The sequence below is a fragment of the Cetorhinus maximus genome, chromosome 25, assembly GCF_964194155.1.
Source record: "Cetorhinus maximus chromosome 25, sCetMax3.hap1.1, whole genome shotgun sequence".
Lineage (NCBI taxonomy): Eukaryota > Metazoa > Chordata > Chondrichthyes > Lamniformes > Cetorhinidae > Cetorhinus > Cetorhinus maximus.
Window position 1 is genome coordinate 6,552,465 of NC_135903.1, and position 14,778 is coordinate 6,567,242.

The 14,778-nt window shown below is 45.7% G+C and overlaps 2 protein-coding genes across 6 annotated transcripts in view; one reads left to right on the forward strand and one right to left on the reverse strand.

Annotated features, from left to right (window-relative positions):
* Positions 1-14,778, reverse strand: part of LOC144667837 (alpha-2,8-sialyltransferase 8F-like) — a 1,155,130-nt gene that overhangs the window by 906,316 nt on the left and 234,036 nt on the right. The window lies entirely within an intron of this gene.
* The window catches only part of LOC144667838 (SH3 and cysteine-rich domain-containing protein 2-like), a 110,964-nt gene that overhangs the window by 90,308 nt on the left and 5,878 nt on the right, over positions 1-14,778 (forward strand). For both annotated transcript variants that reach the window (XM_078529354.1, XM_078529355.1), the window contains 2 exons: positions 2,377-2,474; positions 4,374-4,425. In XM_078529354.1, coding sequence (XP_078385480.1) covers positions 2,377-2,474; positions 4,374-4,425 — 150 coding nt within the window. The remainder of the gene's footprint in view (positions 1-2,376; positions 2,475-4,373; positions 4,426-14,778) is intronic.

The window sequence follows — 14,778 nt, forward strand, 5'->3', positions numbered from 1 at the left end:
GAGTGGGGCTGATTCAAAAATGAGATTTACGCGTGAAGACAGGGGGAATAGCTGAGGTATTAAATGAATACTTTGCATCTATATTTACCAAGGAAGAAGATACTGCCCAGGCCATGGTGACAGAGGAGGCAATTAATACACAAGAAAGATTTGACATTGATAAGGATGAGGTATTAGATAGGCTGACTATACTTAAAGCACAAGGGTCAGATGAGATGCGTCCAATGGAACTGAGGGAAGTGAGAGTGGAAATTGTGGAAGCACTGACCATAATTTTCCAGTGGTTCCATAGACCCAGGGTGGTTCCGGAAGACTGGAGAATTGCCCGAAGCAAGGTAGGCAAACAAACCTCGAATTCCCCAGTGAAGTGCAGCTGGCCAGGTGCACATTGCTTATGTACAGTTGTGAAACCACACTGACATGCCCAGATGATCCTGGGGATGATTCCAGTGAGCAGGGCTTATAGTGAGATGCTAAAGTATTGAAATTTGGTTCCCGATGTGCGCCGGTGGGAAACGCAGCCCACGTTGTGGAGCGGATGATTGAAAAATGGTTTCACGATGGTATAATACTGATTTTTGGCCTTCTCACCATATTATCCACATACACCTGCCATGACCCTCGCTACCAACGGGAGCAGAAAATTCCAGCCAATTTAAAATTCAGGGTGCAACTCTAAAGGGGGTGCAGGAGCAGAGGGACCTGGGTGCACCTGTGCATAAGTCATTTAAGATGGTAGGACAGGTTGAGACAGCAGTTAATAAAGCATACAGTATCCTAGGCTTTATTGATAGGGGCATAATGTACAAGAGCAAAGGGGTTATGCTGAACTTGTCTAAGACACTCATTTGGCCTCAGCTGGAGTATTGCGTCCAGTTCTGGGTGTCACCCTTTAGGAAGGATGTGAAGACATTGGAGAGAGTGCAGAAAAGATTCACGAGAATGGCTGTTCTATGAAGTTAAGGAAGCCACGATGACCTGTGAGATTACAATGTACCTTTTAGTAATGAAAGAGGTGTCAAAAGGAGCTAACCTCTATGTACATTCCCAAGTTCCAGTGCAGGGAAGACTATTCAGATTCATTCTTACAATTCCCCAGATCTACATTAAAACACAACAGCATAGAAAAAGAAAGTCTTGCAAATATATAGCACCTTTAATGACCACCAGATATCCCAAAGCACTCTACAGCCAATGAAGTATGATTTTGACGTGTGGTTGCTGTTGAAATGTAGGAAGCATGGCAGCCAATTTGCGCAGAGCAAGGTCCGACAAACAGCAAAGTGATAATGACCAGATAATTGGTTTTATTGATGTTGATTTGAGGGATAAACATCGGCCAGGACACAGGGGATAACCTTCCTGCTCTTCTTCAAAATAGTGCCATGAGATCTTTTCTATCTACCTGGGTAGATGAGGCCTTGGTTTTACATCTCGGCACCTCCAACTGCGCAGCACTCCCTCACTAGTGTGTCAACCATGACTGTTGGGCTCAAGTCCTGGAGTGGAACTTGAACTTCACAGTCTACTGATTCAAGTGCTACCCACTGCACCTCAGCAGAACCTAAAGATTTGAACTCAGCAAGGTGGCAGCAAACCAAATCATTAGCCGGAGCTTTAGATGGTTTGAACATTGGATTAGAATGAGTGATTGTTATTGAAAGCTGTTATGCACTTTTCTGTACAGAGGAACAAGGAAGAGCCTGTCACTCTGTATCCATGGTTATCTAACCCAGTGCCTCAACCCACACATCACACTTGAGATCTGCTCAGACCTCTAAGCCCCTATGTGTGCTATTCGTTAATTGGTTGATTTGTAATCTTTGAACATCGTAGGCCTGCTGTAGATTGGTAAAAGGCTCATTATTGGATAATTCTTAAATCAGACATTAGCATCGTTTACGATCAGCTCCTTGAGATCTATGCTAATTAGTGAGTTTGGGTTTAAACTTTGTGTGATCCCTGAGGCATCATGGTGCATAAATAATCGACTCACATGAACAAAAGCTTAAACACGCAATGTGATGCAAGTACAGCATTTCCAGTCTGATCAAAATAATTATAGTTTTATTTATTCCTGATGCAGCTATTCATTTGAAAATAAAAATCATTTCCCTTTTTTAAACTGAAGACAGGGAGTATGGTTATAACACAGTATTGAGAATGAACCAGAGCAGCACAAACACCTGTGAAGTTAATGGGGCTGAATGTTAGGCAGGGTGTATTTTCCACTTGTGCACAAGACCAATTTCTAACTCCCTGTGCCTCGGGAGAAATATCCTTACATTCTTTGTTACAACAACAGGGAGCCAAACATTTTGATTTTTCCTCATTTAGCGTAAAGCTCACATTCTGAAACTCTATCTTCTCTTGCAGGTTAGGAAGCCTTCAGTGCGTAAGGACATGCTGCAGATGCACACGTACGTAGCGCTCTACAAGTTTATACCACAGGAACATAATGACCTTGGGCTACAGTAAGTACATCTTTAGCTGTATCATGTGGTGTCCTGCTCAATAATACATCGAAAACTACTGTCTCCTCACATCAGGAAAAGCTAATGACTTTGTGACACTATCCATCCAATTATCTCACCTCCCCAGGCTCTGGAAGGCCCTGATTTCTCTCTGTCATACCGTACGTAGTACAGGTACCATCAGCACTTCATTCGAATGGCTCTCTGTATTGTTAGATAGGGAGTGGCTGTATTTTGACCCAGCAACATTGGAGGAACAGTGAAATATGCCTAAGTCAGGATGCTTTGTGGGTGGGAGGGGAAGTCGAATGTGGTGCTGTTTCCATACGCCTGCTGCACTTGTTATTCTAGGAGATAGAGGTCACTAGTTTGGGAGGTGCTGTTGAGGAAGTTGGCAAGTTGTTGCAATGCATCCTGTGGAGAGGACACAGAGCAGCCATGGTGTGCCGATGGTGGAAGGAGTAGATGTTTAAGGTGTTAAGATGATGGGCTACCGAACAAGGGTTGGAGTGATCTCCAATCATGATTCTCTACAGCAGCATAGCTGAAACAAGGAGCATAGTATTAGCACATCCAAACCAATGTGACTCTATTGCATTGCGATGCTCATGGCCGGAGCCCTTCTTTTAACTAACTCCCAATTAGGTATGAGAGGGAAAAATGAGACTTGTCTGTAAGTTCAGTGAAAAAGAAAACATGAAGATAAAATGGATTTCCTGTTCAACCTTGCTGGAAATAAGTGGTCTGGAAATTCTGAGTGTCATGTTCAACTTTGAGAGCAAGCTACCATTGTCTTCATGCTAACTCTGGAACACTTGGAGCTACACCCACCCATAAAGGGTTGAGGGGGAAACATAAAGCGCCTTTCTGGGTTTTGGGATCAGTCGGTGTCAGGAGTAGCAGAACAGTTAACATAGGTTATAAAGGGTATTAACCCTGCAAATGGATGTTCTCAGGACTGAGCATGCAACAACAAACTTGTATTTATAGAGTGCCCCAATGATAAGCAGGAAGCAAATGAGAAGGAAAGGGATGGAATTGAAACCAAGCAATGGGGAAGGAGGAAGAAATGGAGAGGATTGGTTCTGAATCCAAAAACATGGTCAAAGAGAAGAGTTTAAAGTGAGAAGGAAGGTGACTGGCAAAAAGAACAGCTGGCAGGAGCACAATAGCTGAATAAGCAACAATTGCTGGTGGAGTGAAGGGAGCAAGAGCTGAGGATAATCTGGTGTTAGAGGAACAGAATGGCTTCAGATCTCAGGACAAGATAACCTTTATCAGTGGACAATGTCAGGCTCATTGCTTTTATTGATGATGAAGGTTCACAATTGCCTCATGTCCAAATAACTGTGTTAGAACCCCAAAATACTGTGGCATGGAGTGATGGGGTTGTGACTCCATGTGTGCCCTGCCACACAGTAAGCTCCTGATCTCGGCGACTTAGTTCACTAACCAGACTGTCAGACCCAAAGACAGGTGGCAACGGTAACCTGGCAACCATGGTTCAATAAACGAGAAATAGCAGGTTTGCTCAGAAAATCTTCGAAAGTGGTTTCAACTGTAAACGGAGTTAAAGCAATTATAGATAGTGAGCAACAGGACCTCCTCCTGTAATGAGCTGTCGGTTTTAGTGATTGCACCATTGCTGTCACAGCCCACTGTTGTCAGGCATATTCGTGTGTGAATTGCCCTCCCTAAATTGTTTTTTTAAATCTATCTTCTCATAAAGATGTCTGCTTCCGAAACCACTGACGTGTTAACACCTAAATTACGAATGAAGACTCTGATGCCTTGCTCAATTATTTTAACGGGCCTGCGAGCGTGAATCATTTCTCAAGACAAGCTTGGAATAAGCTAAAACCACACAGTGTGCTAATAATCTCATTATTATTTTACTAGGCAAGGAGACAGAATCGTGGTCACAGATGACTCCAATGAAGATTGGTGGAAGGTAAATATCAGTCTTGTCAATCGTATCGTTAAAGTGTCAGCAGCTCATACAGAAACAAGCTTGCAAATAAGATCAGTGGGAGAATAAGGTGAACTGCATTGACCTCTTCGATTGTAAGCCCGATTCTGGACCACTTTATTACAAGTACTAACTTCCTTTGCAGACTTTACAGCACAGTGGTTAAAATTAGAAAGACTTTGTTAACCCTTAGTCTGTCTACAAGTGTCTACAAGTTTGCAAACTCCAAGAGCAGTAAAATTGTCTCTGTGCTAATAGCAGGACAGAAATATACACAATAGATTTGGATCATATAGCACAGGAGGAGGCCATTTGGCCCATCACACCTGTGCTGGCTCTCTGAAAAAGCTACTACTTAGTCCCATTCCCATGTTTTCACCACTACTTTGCAAACCTTTTCCTTTTTAAGTACACAATACATCCAATTCCCTTTCGAAAGTTCCTATTGAGTCTGCTTCCACCAACCTTTCAGGCAGTGCATTCCAGATCATCATAACTTGTTGCGTAAATTTAACAACTCTCATCTCTCCTCTGGTTTTACTCATCATCACCTTAAACCTGTGTCCCCTGGTTACTGACCCTTCCACAAGTTGAAACAGTTTCTCCCTATCTGCTCCATCAAAACCCCTCACGATTTTGAACACCACTATTAAATCTTCTCGTAATCTTCCCTGCTTGAATGGGAACACTCCAGTTCCTGTAGCCTCACCGCAAAACTGAAAACGCCTTATTCCCGTTATGCTATAAAAGTTTTTAGATTTAAAAAGAAAAACACATTTGGTTGTCTTCATTGTTCTAATATAGCTTACTCAGTGTTTGCAATACTATCACTTGGTTGATTCGTTGTATTTGTGACAAAAGTCTCTAAGACTTTGTCATGTATAAAGCAAGGGAATGCTTTTCCGATGCCCTTCATTCATCCCCTCAAATAGCTCCCACTGCCCTCACCACCAGTGACAGACCTGTAACTTCCAATAATTCACCTCTCTCCAAACGTTAATCGAGTTTGGAAAACCCACTTCTGTAATTACACCCTTTATGTATAGTGAATGCATGAATAATCCTCTCTGTTTTAATTCTTTCCCCATTGACTTGAGCATCACGGTCTGTGATTCCATTTGTTTTCGATCAGGTTTATAGTAACTGAATGAGTCGTTCTATTTTTGCTATTCATGGGACTGCAGTGTTTTTACCTCTTTCGATGATCAATTATTGTCCCCCTTTTTTTCCCAAGAAACCTGTAGATTACTACGCATAGCTATAAAACAGTCTGAAAATTTACTCGCTTTCATAGCCACACTTCCTTCCTCAGTGACTGTTTCCTGCTTTGACTTACCCCACATGGATTCCAACTGAAATTCCATCCCTCATGTTTCGAATCCACCCAGGATTACAGGTATCTCTGAGATATACAACATTCCTCGGACTCCTGTTCTAGCCACATCCTGAGATCCACACTCAGTGCCATGTGCTGCCACATGTACCCACTTGACCTCCTCTCTCCAGCAGCACCGACTCACCCAATCTCAAAGTTGTCCTTGTCCCAGTTCCATTTCATTCTTCAGCTCACGCGATGCTTAATAAGAAACTTTCTCTCTTCCTTTCAGCTGTTAAGGAAGCAAGCTTCAACAACTTATTAGTACCAACGCCCCTGCAGATCCTTCCTCCCCTTCCCACCCCTCTGACCACATTCCCCCCTCTAATCCCAGCTCATGCTGTGCATTCACTATACCCTCTGATCTCCCCCTCTCTCACGCTGAATGTTCTGTGCTCAGCAAAGGACTCAGTTTTATGTTCAGATGCCCTCACCTAAATGAATTTCAGGCTGGGCACGATGTTGAACTCTTCTTCCGTTGCCTTCATCTCCGTGCTCACGCCTTTGGGCAGGAGTCCCCCCACCCACCCCCTCCCAAGCTCAAGAGACTCTTTCACCTCCCTCCAGTATTCTCCCTCTACCTGGGCACCTCCCCACCACCCCCGGCCTCTTACCCGCTCTTTATCTTTTCATTGAGAACTGTCGGCGTGACATCGGTCGTCTTCATTTCTCTGTCTCTCTCACTCATGCTAATCTGTTTCTTTCTGAAATTGCTGCACTCCGTTCTCTCAGGGTCCAACCCTGTCTTTGTTATCAAACCTGCTAACAAGGGTGGTGCTGTTGTTGTCTGGCGCACTGACCTCTACCTCGCAGAGGCTGAGTGCCAACTCTCAGGCACTTCCACTTCCCTCCCCCTGGACCATGACCCCAGCCCCAAACATCAAACTGTTGTTTTCATGGTTATCATTGACCTCATCTCCTATGGAAATTTTCCCTCCACAGCCTCTAACCTCATAGTCTACCAACCCCCACACAGCTCACTTCTACCTCCTTCCCAAAATCCACAAACAGGACTATCCTGGTACACCCATTGTTTCAGCCTGTTCCTGCCCCACTGAACTCATTTATTCCTATCTTGACTCTATTTTTCTCCCCTTGTCCAGCCTCTTCCCATTCGTGATTCTTCTGATGCCCTACATCATATCAATAAGTTCCAGTTTCCTGGTCCTAACCACCTCCTCTTCACTAAGGACGTCCAATCCCTCTACACCTCCAACCCCTACCACGATGGTCCGAGTACTCTCCATTTCTTCCTTGACCAGAGGCCCGAACAATCCCTATCCAACACTACTCTCCTCCGGCTGGCTGAACTTGTCCTCTCACTGAACAATTTCTCCTTTAACTTGTCTCACCTGCTCCAAATAAAAGGTGTGGCTATGGGCGCTAGTTATGCCAGAGTTTTTGTGGGGTATGTGGAACATTCCTTGTTCCAGTCCGACTCAGGCCCCCTCCCTCAAATCTTTCTCTGGTACGTCAATGACTGTATCGGTGCCATTTCTTGCTCTCGTCTGGAAAAATCTGTTGATCTTGCTTCCAGTTTCCACTCCTTCTCACCTTCACATGGTCCATCTCCAACACTTCCTTTCCTTTCCTTGACCTTTCTGTCTTCATTTCTGGAGACTGTCTATCAATATTCATTCCGGCTCCCACAGCTACCTTGGCTACGCCTCCTCACACCCTGCTTCCTGTAAGGACTCCATTCCATTCTCCCAGTTTCTCCGTCTCCGTCTCATCTGTTCCGATGATGCTACCTTCCACAACGGTGCTTCTGGCATGTCTTCCTTTTTCCTCAGCTGAGGATTCCCCCCTCCCCGACTGTGGTTATCAGGGCCCTCAACTGTGTCCTACCCATTTCCCACACTTCTGCCCTCACCCCTTCCCTCCCTCCTTCCCAGAACCATGATAGGGTTCCCCTTGTCCTCACTTTCCACCCCACCAGCCTCCAGGTTCAAAGGATCATCCTCCGCCACTTCCGCCAACTCCAGCATGATGCCACCACCAAACACATCTTCCCCTTACCTCCCCTATCAGCATTCCAAAGGGACTGTCCCCTCCAGGACACCGTGGTCCACCCTTCTATCACCCCCAACACCTCATCCACTTCCCATGGCACCTTCCAGGAAGTGTAACACCTGCCCCTTTATCTCCTCCCTCTTCATTGTCCAAGGCCACAACACTTCTTCCAGGTGAAGCAACAATTTATTTGCACTTCATTCGATTTAATCCAGTGTATTTGCTGCTCAAAATGCAGCCTCCTCTACATTGGGGAGACCAAACACAGACTGGTGACCACTTTGCGGAACACCCTTGCTCAATCATAATCATGTCCCAGACCTTCCTGTCACTTGTCATTTTAATTCACCATCTTGCTCTCACGCTCACATTTCTGTGCTCAGCCTGATGGTCCAGTGAAGCACCTCATCTTCCAATTAGGCACTTTACAGCCTCTGGACTCAACAGTGAATTCAACAACTTCAAACCACGAACACTGTCCTCCACTTTTAATTTTTTTTTCACCCCAAGTGCCCCAAGTCTATATCTTGTTCTCATGTTTTTGCTTTCAGACAGCACTGACCTTTATTCTGCTATTAACACCTACTCTGGACCAAAGCTTTAGTCTTTAGTACTATCATCACTCTCTTTGCCTTGTGTTCCATGACATCTTTTTCATTTAGTCTCTCCTGCCCTCTAACCTATCCCTAACCTTCTATTTCGCTCCACCTGCCCCTCCCTCATTCATCAACAGCATAAAACGCATCACATTTCTCCCTCTCTCCAGTTCTGAAGAATCATATTAGACTCGAAATGTTGACTCGGTTTCTCTCTCCACCGATGCAGCCAGACCTGCTGGGTTTGTCCAGCATTTTCTGTTTTTATTATTGAAAATTTCATTCACCTGATTTTGTCTGGGGTAGACAGATTTTTTGGCCTCTCAGGAAATCGAGGGATATGGGGAACAGGCAGGATAGTGGAGGTGAAACCCAAGATCAGCCATGATTGTATTGAATGGCGGGTGCAGGCTTGATGGGCCATATGGTCGACTCCCGTCCCTACTTCTTGTGTTCCTCGGAGTTGGACAGGTACTTGAGGGTGAGGAACTAACAGGGTTACAGGAGAAAAACGTCAGAGTTGTGGGACTACTGCTCTTCCATAGAGCCAACACAGGTACGATGGGTTGAATGGCCTCCTATGAGTCCATTTCTATGATTGTATGATCATTATGGGGAGAATTATCCCCCCACTCGGGGGAGTTGGGCAGGGGGTGGGCGTGAAGCCGATCAGCACCCCCGATCGAGTCCGCTCCGCCATTTTACGTGGGCGGGCCAATTAAGGCCCGCCCAACATGACGCGCGCCCGGAAGTGTTGAGCACTCCTTGTGCGGGCAGTGGGGGGGTGGGGGGGGGAGAAATTCCCTGAGGCGGGGTCTGTGCTCCTTTGCGCATGCGCATGAAAGAGCGCAGAAATCTCCCTGAGGCACAGAGGTCTTAATAGGCCTTTGACAGTTCGGCGGGCGGGCGCGCAGCAGAGTTGGCTACCTGCCCACCGCACTGCAAATCTAAATGATGCGCAGTGATGTCGGAACACCCGCCTGACGTCACCGCGCGTCATTTTACGCCTCAGCGAGCAGCCCCCACCCCCGCTCACCGAGCCGAAAATTCAGGCCTATGTTTTACTGAAATCCCAGTGGCAACTGCTAATTCAATATGTTATGCCGTTTATAGAGGTATAAAACAGAACATAGTTCCTCTTGTGAACCAGTGCAGTAGATATTCACTGATTTTCCAGTATACGTCGTAACATTGAATGTTTTTCAAACATTATGGGCGTGTTCACCATGATTTTCTGTTCGTTATGGTACGTGCTCCCAATGGGTGAGGCTTTGTGCTGGGACCAGACATTCAGGACATCATCTCTCTGTATTCACCATAGTGACACCTCTCAGTGTCCGACTCCCTGAAGCTTCTACACCTTCCCGAACCAAAAATCCTCCTAACCTCCTCATGACAGACAGTCCCTCCAGGCCTCTCACCTTATATGCACTGGTCTAATGGTCTTCTTTTTAACAGCTGATTCACAGTTGGAAATCAGAGGAAAATAAAAGAAAATGAACAATCCTGTTCAGACTTGGAACTATAAATATAGCAAATATTCACAGAATCAAAATGCTCTTGGTGCCACTAACTTTTATAAGTCTCTCCTGTGCAGTGCTGAGGGAGTGCTCCACTGTTGAAGGTGGGGCCTTTCAAATGAGATGTTAAGCCCAAGGCCCCTTCCGTCCTCTCGGTAAAGGGTCCCATGGCACAATTTCGAAGAAGGGCATCTCCGGTGTCCTGGCCAATATTCACCCCTCAATCAACGTCACAAAAGCACCCGGTTATTATCACATTGCTGTTTGTGGGAGCTTCCTGTGCACAAAATGGCTGGCATTTTTCCTATATTACAAAAGTGACTCCGGCACCAAGATACTTCTTTGGCTCTAAAGCGTTTCAAGGCGTCCAGTGGCCATGTAAAGCACATTGTAAGTGCAAGTCTTTTTCACTGCATAAACATCTGCTAAATACTCACTTTGACCACTGCCCCTGCCGTGGGTCTGGCTGTCTGCCGCCACGTCCTGATTTTTACTCTTTTTTTTTTGATCAGGCAAGCGGGTCACTCACAGGAACGCAGCAAAGCCCTGATTTAAATATACGGGTCAGATTTGATCAGGTGAATCTCCAGAGGCAGCACAGCCACCTCTGGAGCCAACGTGCTATGTTAGCTGGAGCCCTGAACAGGGGGAGCAATGATTACCCCTCACTAGCACACCAACCCACCCCACCCCACCCCACCCACTAAGAGTGGCTGGTCCTCCACGTCCTCACTTTTCAATGGAGTATTGCCTGCTTTGTGGGCTGCACCCTCCTCCCTCGAGTTGCCGGCCCTCCAAGAATTAAGGATTAATCTCAGGCGCTGCTGCCAGCAAACCCAGGAGAAAAATCATAGGGTCGTTAAGTGTTTTTTTCTCTTTGAACACTTTCATTTATTCGCTATAAAAACTAAAGGAAATTAAGGGAGAAAAGATGTCATGAGGCAGTCAAGAATCTTCTAACTCAATCCAAGCGTCTGCTTTCCAATTGGTGGGAAAAGGGGTTAAACCATGAGGATGGACGTTTTAGACAATCTAAGGTGGAGATTCGAGGGCGGATTGTTGGAGGTACGAAGCCATGTGATGAATCCTGCAGGAAATATGTCCAATCAGAGTTGACAACCCTAACCATCGCTGCCACATCCTCCTCCTCCACTTTATAATGGCTTCTAACTTGTTTTTTGTCCTGCTTCTTTTTAGAATTCCAGGGAGCTATTAGCTGGGATGATAACAGTGACTGATTATTAGAGTTTGATGCCTAATTAATCTTCCAGGAGCCATGACACAGTGTGAATTTGGCCTGACATTTATTTCAAATTATTCGCAGAGGGAGATGTACAGGCAGGTTGAGACATGCACCACCAGCATGAATAAATGCTGCTCTGGTTTACAGGGAACCCATTAGTTCAGATGACAATACAAAAAAAAAACAGGCAGGACTTTTTAAAAAATCTTCTCTTGTCCTCCACTCTACATATGTCACGTTGCTTTGCTTTTGGGTTTCCTAATAATTCAGTGTTGCTGAATTCATCGCCATTCACAACAACTCTGCATGCTGCACACTTACCGCTAGGTTACGCAAGCTTTATTCTGCTGGACTTACCTCATTGCTCTTGTCTGCATCTAACCGGTTACTTCAGTCAAACATTGACTGGAGTTAAGAGAACGTCTCTAAATTTTTGTACCTTGGCTGATATTGCACAGCATCCATCGGCTGCTTATACAGGGAAGCTTTTCTTCGGGAACATTCTTAGGAAATTAGGACTGGGAGTGTTCCTCCAGATCTTGGAAGAAATTCCTAAATTCCTCCTTCCCCAGTTCTCCAGTATTTTTTGAGAATCCTCTTTCCACACCCCTGACAAGCCATTATTTTATGCTGGGCACTATTTCATTGGGTCCCCAACAGGGACCAACTCAAGCCCTGATTCCCACTCCCATCTCTAACCTTATTGCCACGAGCTTTGGACAGGGAGACCGCTCTCAGATATTAAAATCGGCCCCGCGAGAGTTCAGAATTCCAGGTGCGGTGCCCGTTTTGGAACTCCCGCCCACCAATGTACAGATTCTGCCCAGAATTAAAATTGATCCAGAGGTGGGCATGCTGCCTGGTGAGATTCACCTGAAAACCTAGGGCAGAATCTTCTGCTTGGCGAGCGGGGTGGAGGGGTGGGGTGGGGGGGTGCTTTCTCGCCGACACGTAAAATGGCGTGGGGTGACATCGGGCGTGTGTCCCGACATCACCCTGCGTCATTTAGATTTTCAGTTCGGCGGGCGCACAGCCGATTCAGCTGCGTGCCCGCTGAACTGTCAAAGGCCTATTAAGGCCGTTGAAAAAGTAATTAACATGATTAATGGACCTGCCTGTCCAACCTTAAGGTTGGCGGACAGGCCGGGAGCCCTGGCGGGCTTCAGAAAAAGCATCAAACCCCATCCACGGGTGGGATGAGGTGTCATGAGGGTATTAAAATTTTTATAAAAGTTTAAGTAAAAGAAATTGACATGTCCCAGGTCATGTGACAGTGGCGCATGAGGGGACAAGTCAGTAATTTTTTTTCCCCCTTCTTTATTGAAATTTTCAAATCTGAGCCGATCTCCCCGAGGCAGCACTTTGCCTCAGGGGGATCTGTGCAATCGTTCACCCGCATGTGTGCCCGGCTCAGGGAATGCCCCACTCCCCCCGCCCGCACAGGGATCGCTCCCTGGTGGACGTCACGCTGGGCCAGCCCATCGGGAAACTGCTCACACCCGCTCCCACACATCCACCTCCCCCCCCCCCCTCCTCCTCCAACGGGGGGAAAATGTTGCCCCTAGATTTTTCCAGGCACTTTCAGAGGGAGCAAAGTACTAGTGGTAACGTCATGAGAATGTGGCTAAATGTTCAGCGTCCTTTCCTGGATAATTCCTTCCTTACCCTTTATTAAAAACAGATTTGAAAAGATTAGGGTAATATATCTAGCAATTAACTTCAGTTATTATGACCCCATATAGATAATACATACAGCATGTAGGCCAGAACCTTCGGGTTGGCGAGCGGGGGTGGGCCCATTTGCCAATGTGTAAAATGATGCGCTGTGACATTGGGCGTGCGTCCCAACGTCATCACCCGTCATTCCGATCTTCAGTTCGGCGGGCACGCAGTGGAGTTGGCTGCACGCCCACCGAGCTGTCAAAGGCCTATTAAGCCCATTTAAGTTCCAATTAAGATAATTAACTGAGCTGCCCATCCAACCTTAAGGTTGGGGGGCAGGCAAAGAGCCCAGGCGGCCTTCGTATTTATCATGAAACCTCATTTACGGGCGGGATGAGGTTTCATGAAGGGCTAATAAATTAAATAAAGTTTTTTAATTAAAATTCATTGACATGTCCAAGCTCATGTTGACAATGTCACACGAGGGGACGTGTCTTAATTTTTTTGTCTTTATTAAAATTTTTAAAAGTCAAACTAATCTCCCTGAGGCAGCGCTGTGCCTCAGGGAGGTTTCTGCACTCTTTCGCGTGCATGCGTGAAAGTGTGCAGGCCTGGACTCAGCCTACTCCCCCCGCCCGCACAGGGAGCGCTCAGCACTTCCGAGTGCGCGTCACGCTGGGCGGACTTTAATTGGCAAAATGGCTGCACGCCCGGTCCCGCCCAAACCCCCCCCCCCCCGGACGGGGAGAAAATTCTCCCCATGGAGCTTCCCAAGAGCTGAAAGTGCTGCTTATCCATAGCCTGTTCATGATACCTCACCATGAAGATAGTCATGACCGAGTGAAGTTCTAACTTAGTGAAGTTTTTATCTCTTTCTAATACCATTTTCTTTTAATGCTTAGTTCATGTGGAGTTCAACATTTTATTAGTTTTTCATGACCCTTAAATCATGGAACAAATTGTTGGACAATAATGGGTGATCTTTTGTCCAGTTATGCTGTATCTTTGCTTCCTATCTTTGCTCTTCTGAAATATATACTTTGTTGTACAAGTGTTTAATGTCTCTCTCTTGCAATCCCTATATTAAGAGGAATCTATTCCTTTATCTAGACCACAGTAATTTCCTCCTTTCATATTCACCCCATGGTGATAAGAAGCCTTTCAGATATAGCTGGGTCTTTTAACCTAATAACCATTTTAGCTCCATATTTTATTATTAATTCCAACCAGCTTATTTAATCATCTGTAACTGTCTAGACATAATCACTGGCCTAGACACTTAGGAAATAATGAAATATATACTTGCCTTTATATAGTGCCTTTCACAACCTCAAAACATCCCAAAAGAAGTACCTTTTGAAATGTAGTTGCATTTGCAAAATAGGAAATGGAGCAGCTAGTTTCCACACAGCAAGATCCCACAAACAGCAATGTGATAATGACCAGATAACCTGTTTGAGTGACTTTGGCTGAGGAATGAGTATCGGCCTAGGTCTGGGGGTAATTCCCCTGCTCTCCTTCGAGATAATGCCACGGGATCTTTTGCGTGCCACCTAAGAGGGCAGTTGGGGCCTCTGTTTAATGCCTCAGTCAAAAAGATGGCACCTCTGACTGTGCAGCATTCCCTCTGAACTGCACTTGACCATCAGCCTAAATTATAGGCTCAAGTCTTTAGAGTGAGACTTGAACCTAAGAGCTTCTGAATCAGAGGAAAGCATGCTACCCACTGAGCCACAGCTGAATAAAAAGTGCTAACTATGTTGTTTAAGCAGTTGTTCCATTTCAGTTATTCTTCTGTTGCCATGGGTTCTGTGGAATCTGCCCCACAGGATAAATGTGCTGAATTCCATGGCAAAAAGAACCTGAGGTACAAAGGGCTGCTCCAACTTCAGGCAGTTTTATAATGTAAAGGAAATGGCAGATGGC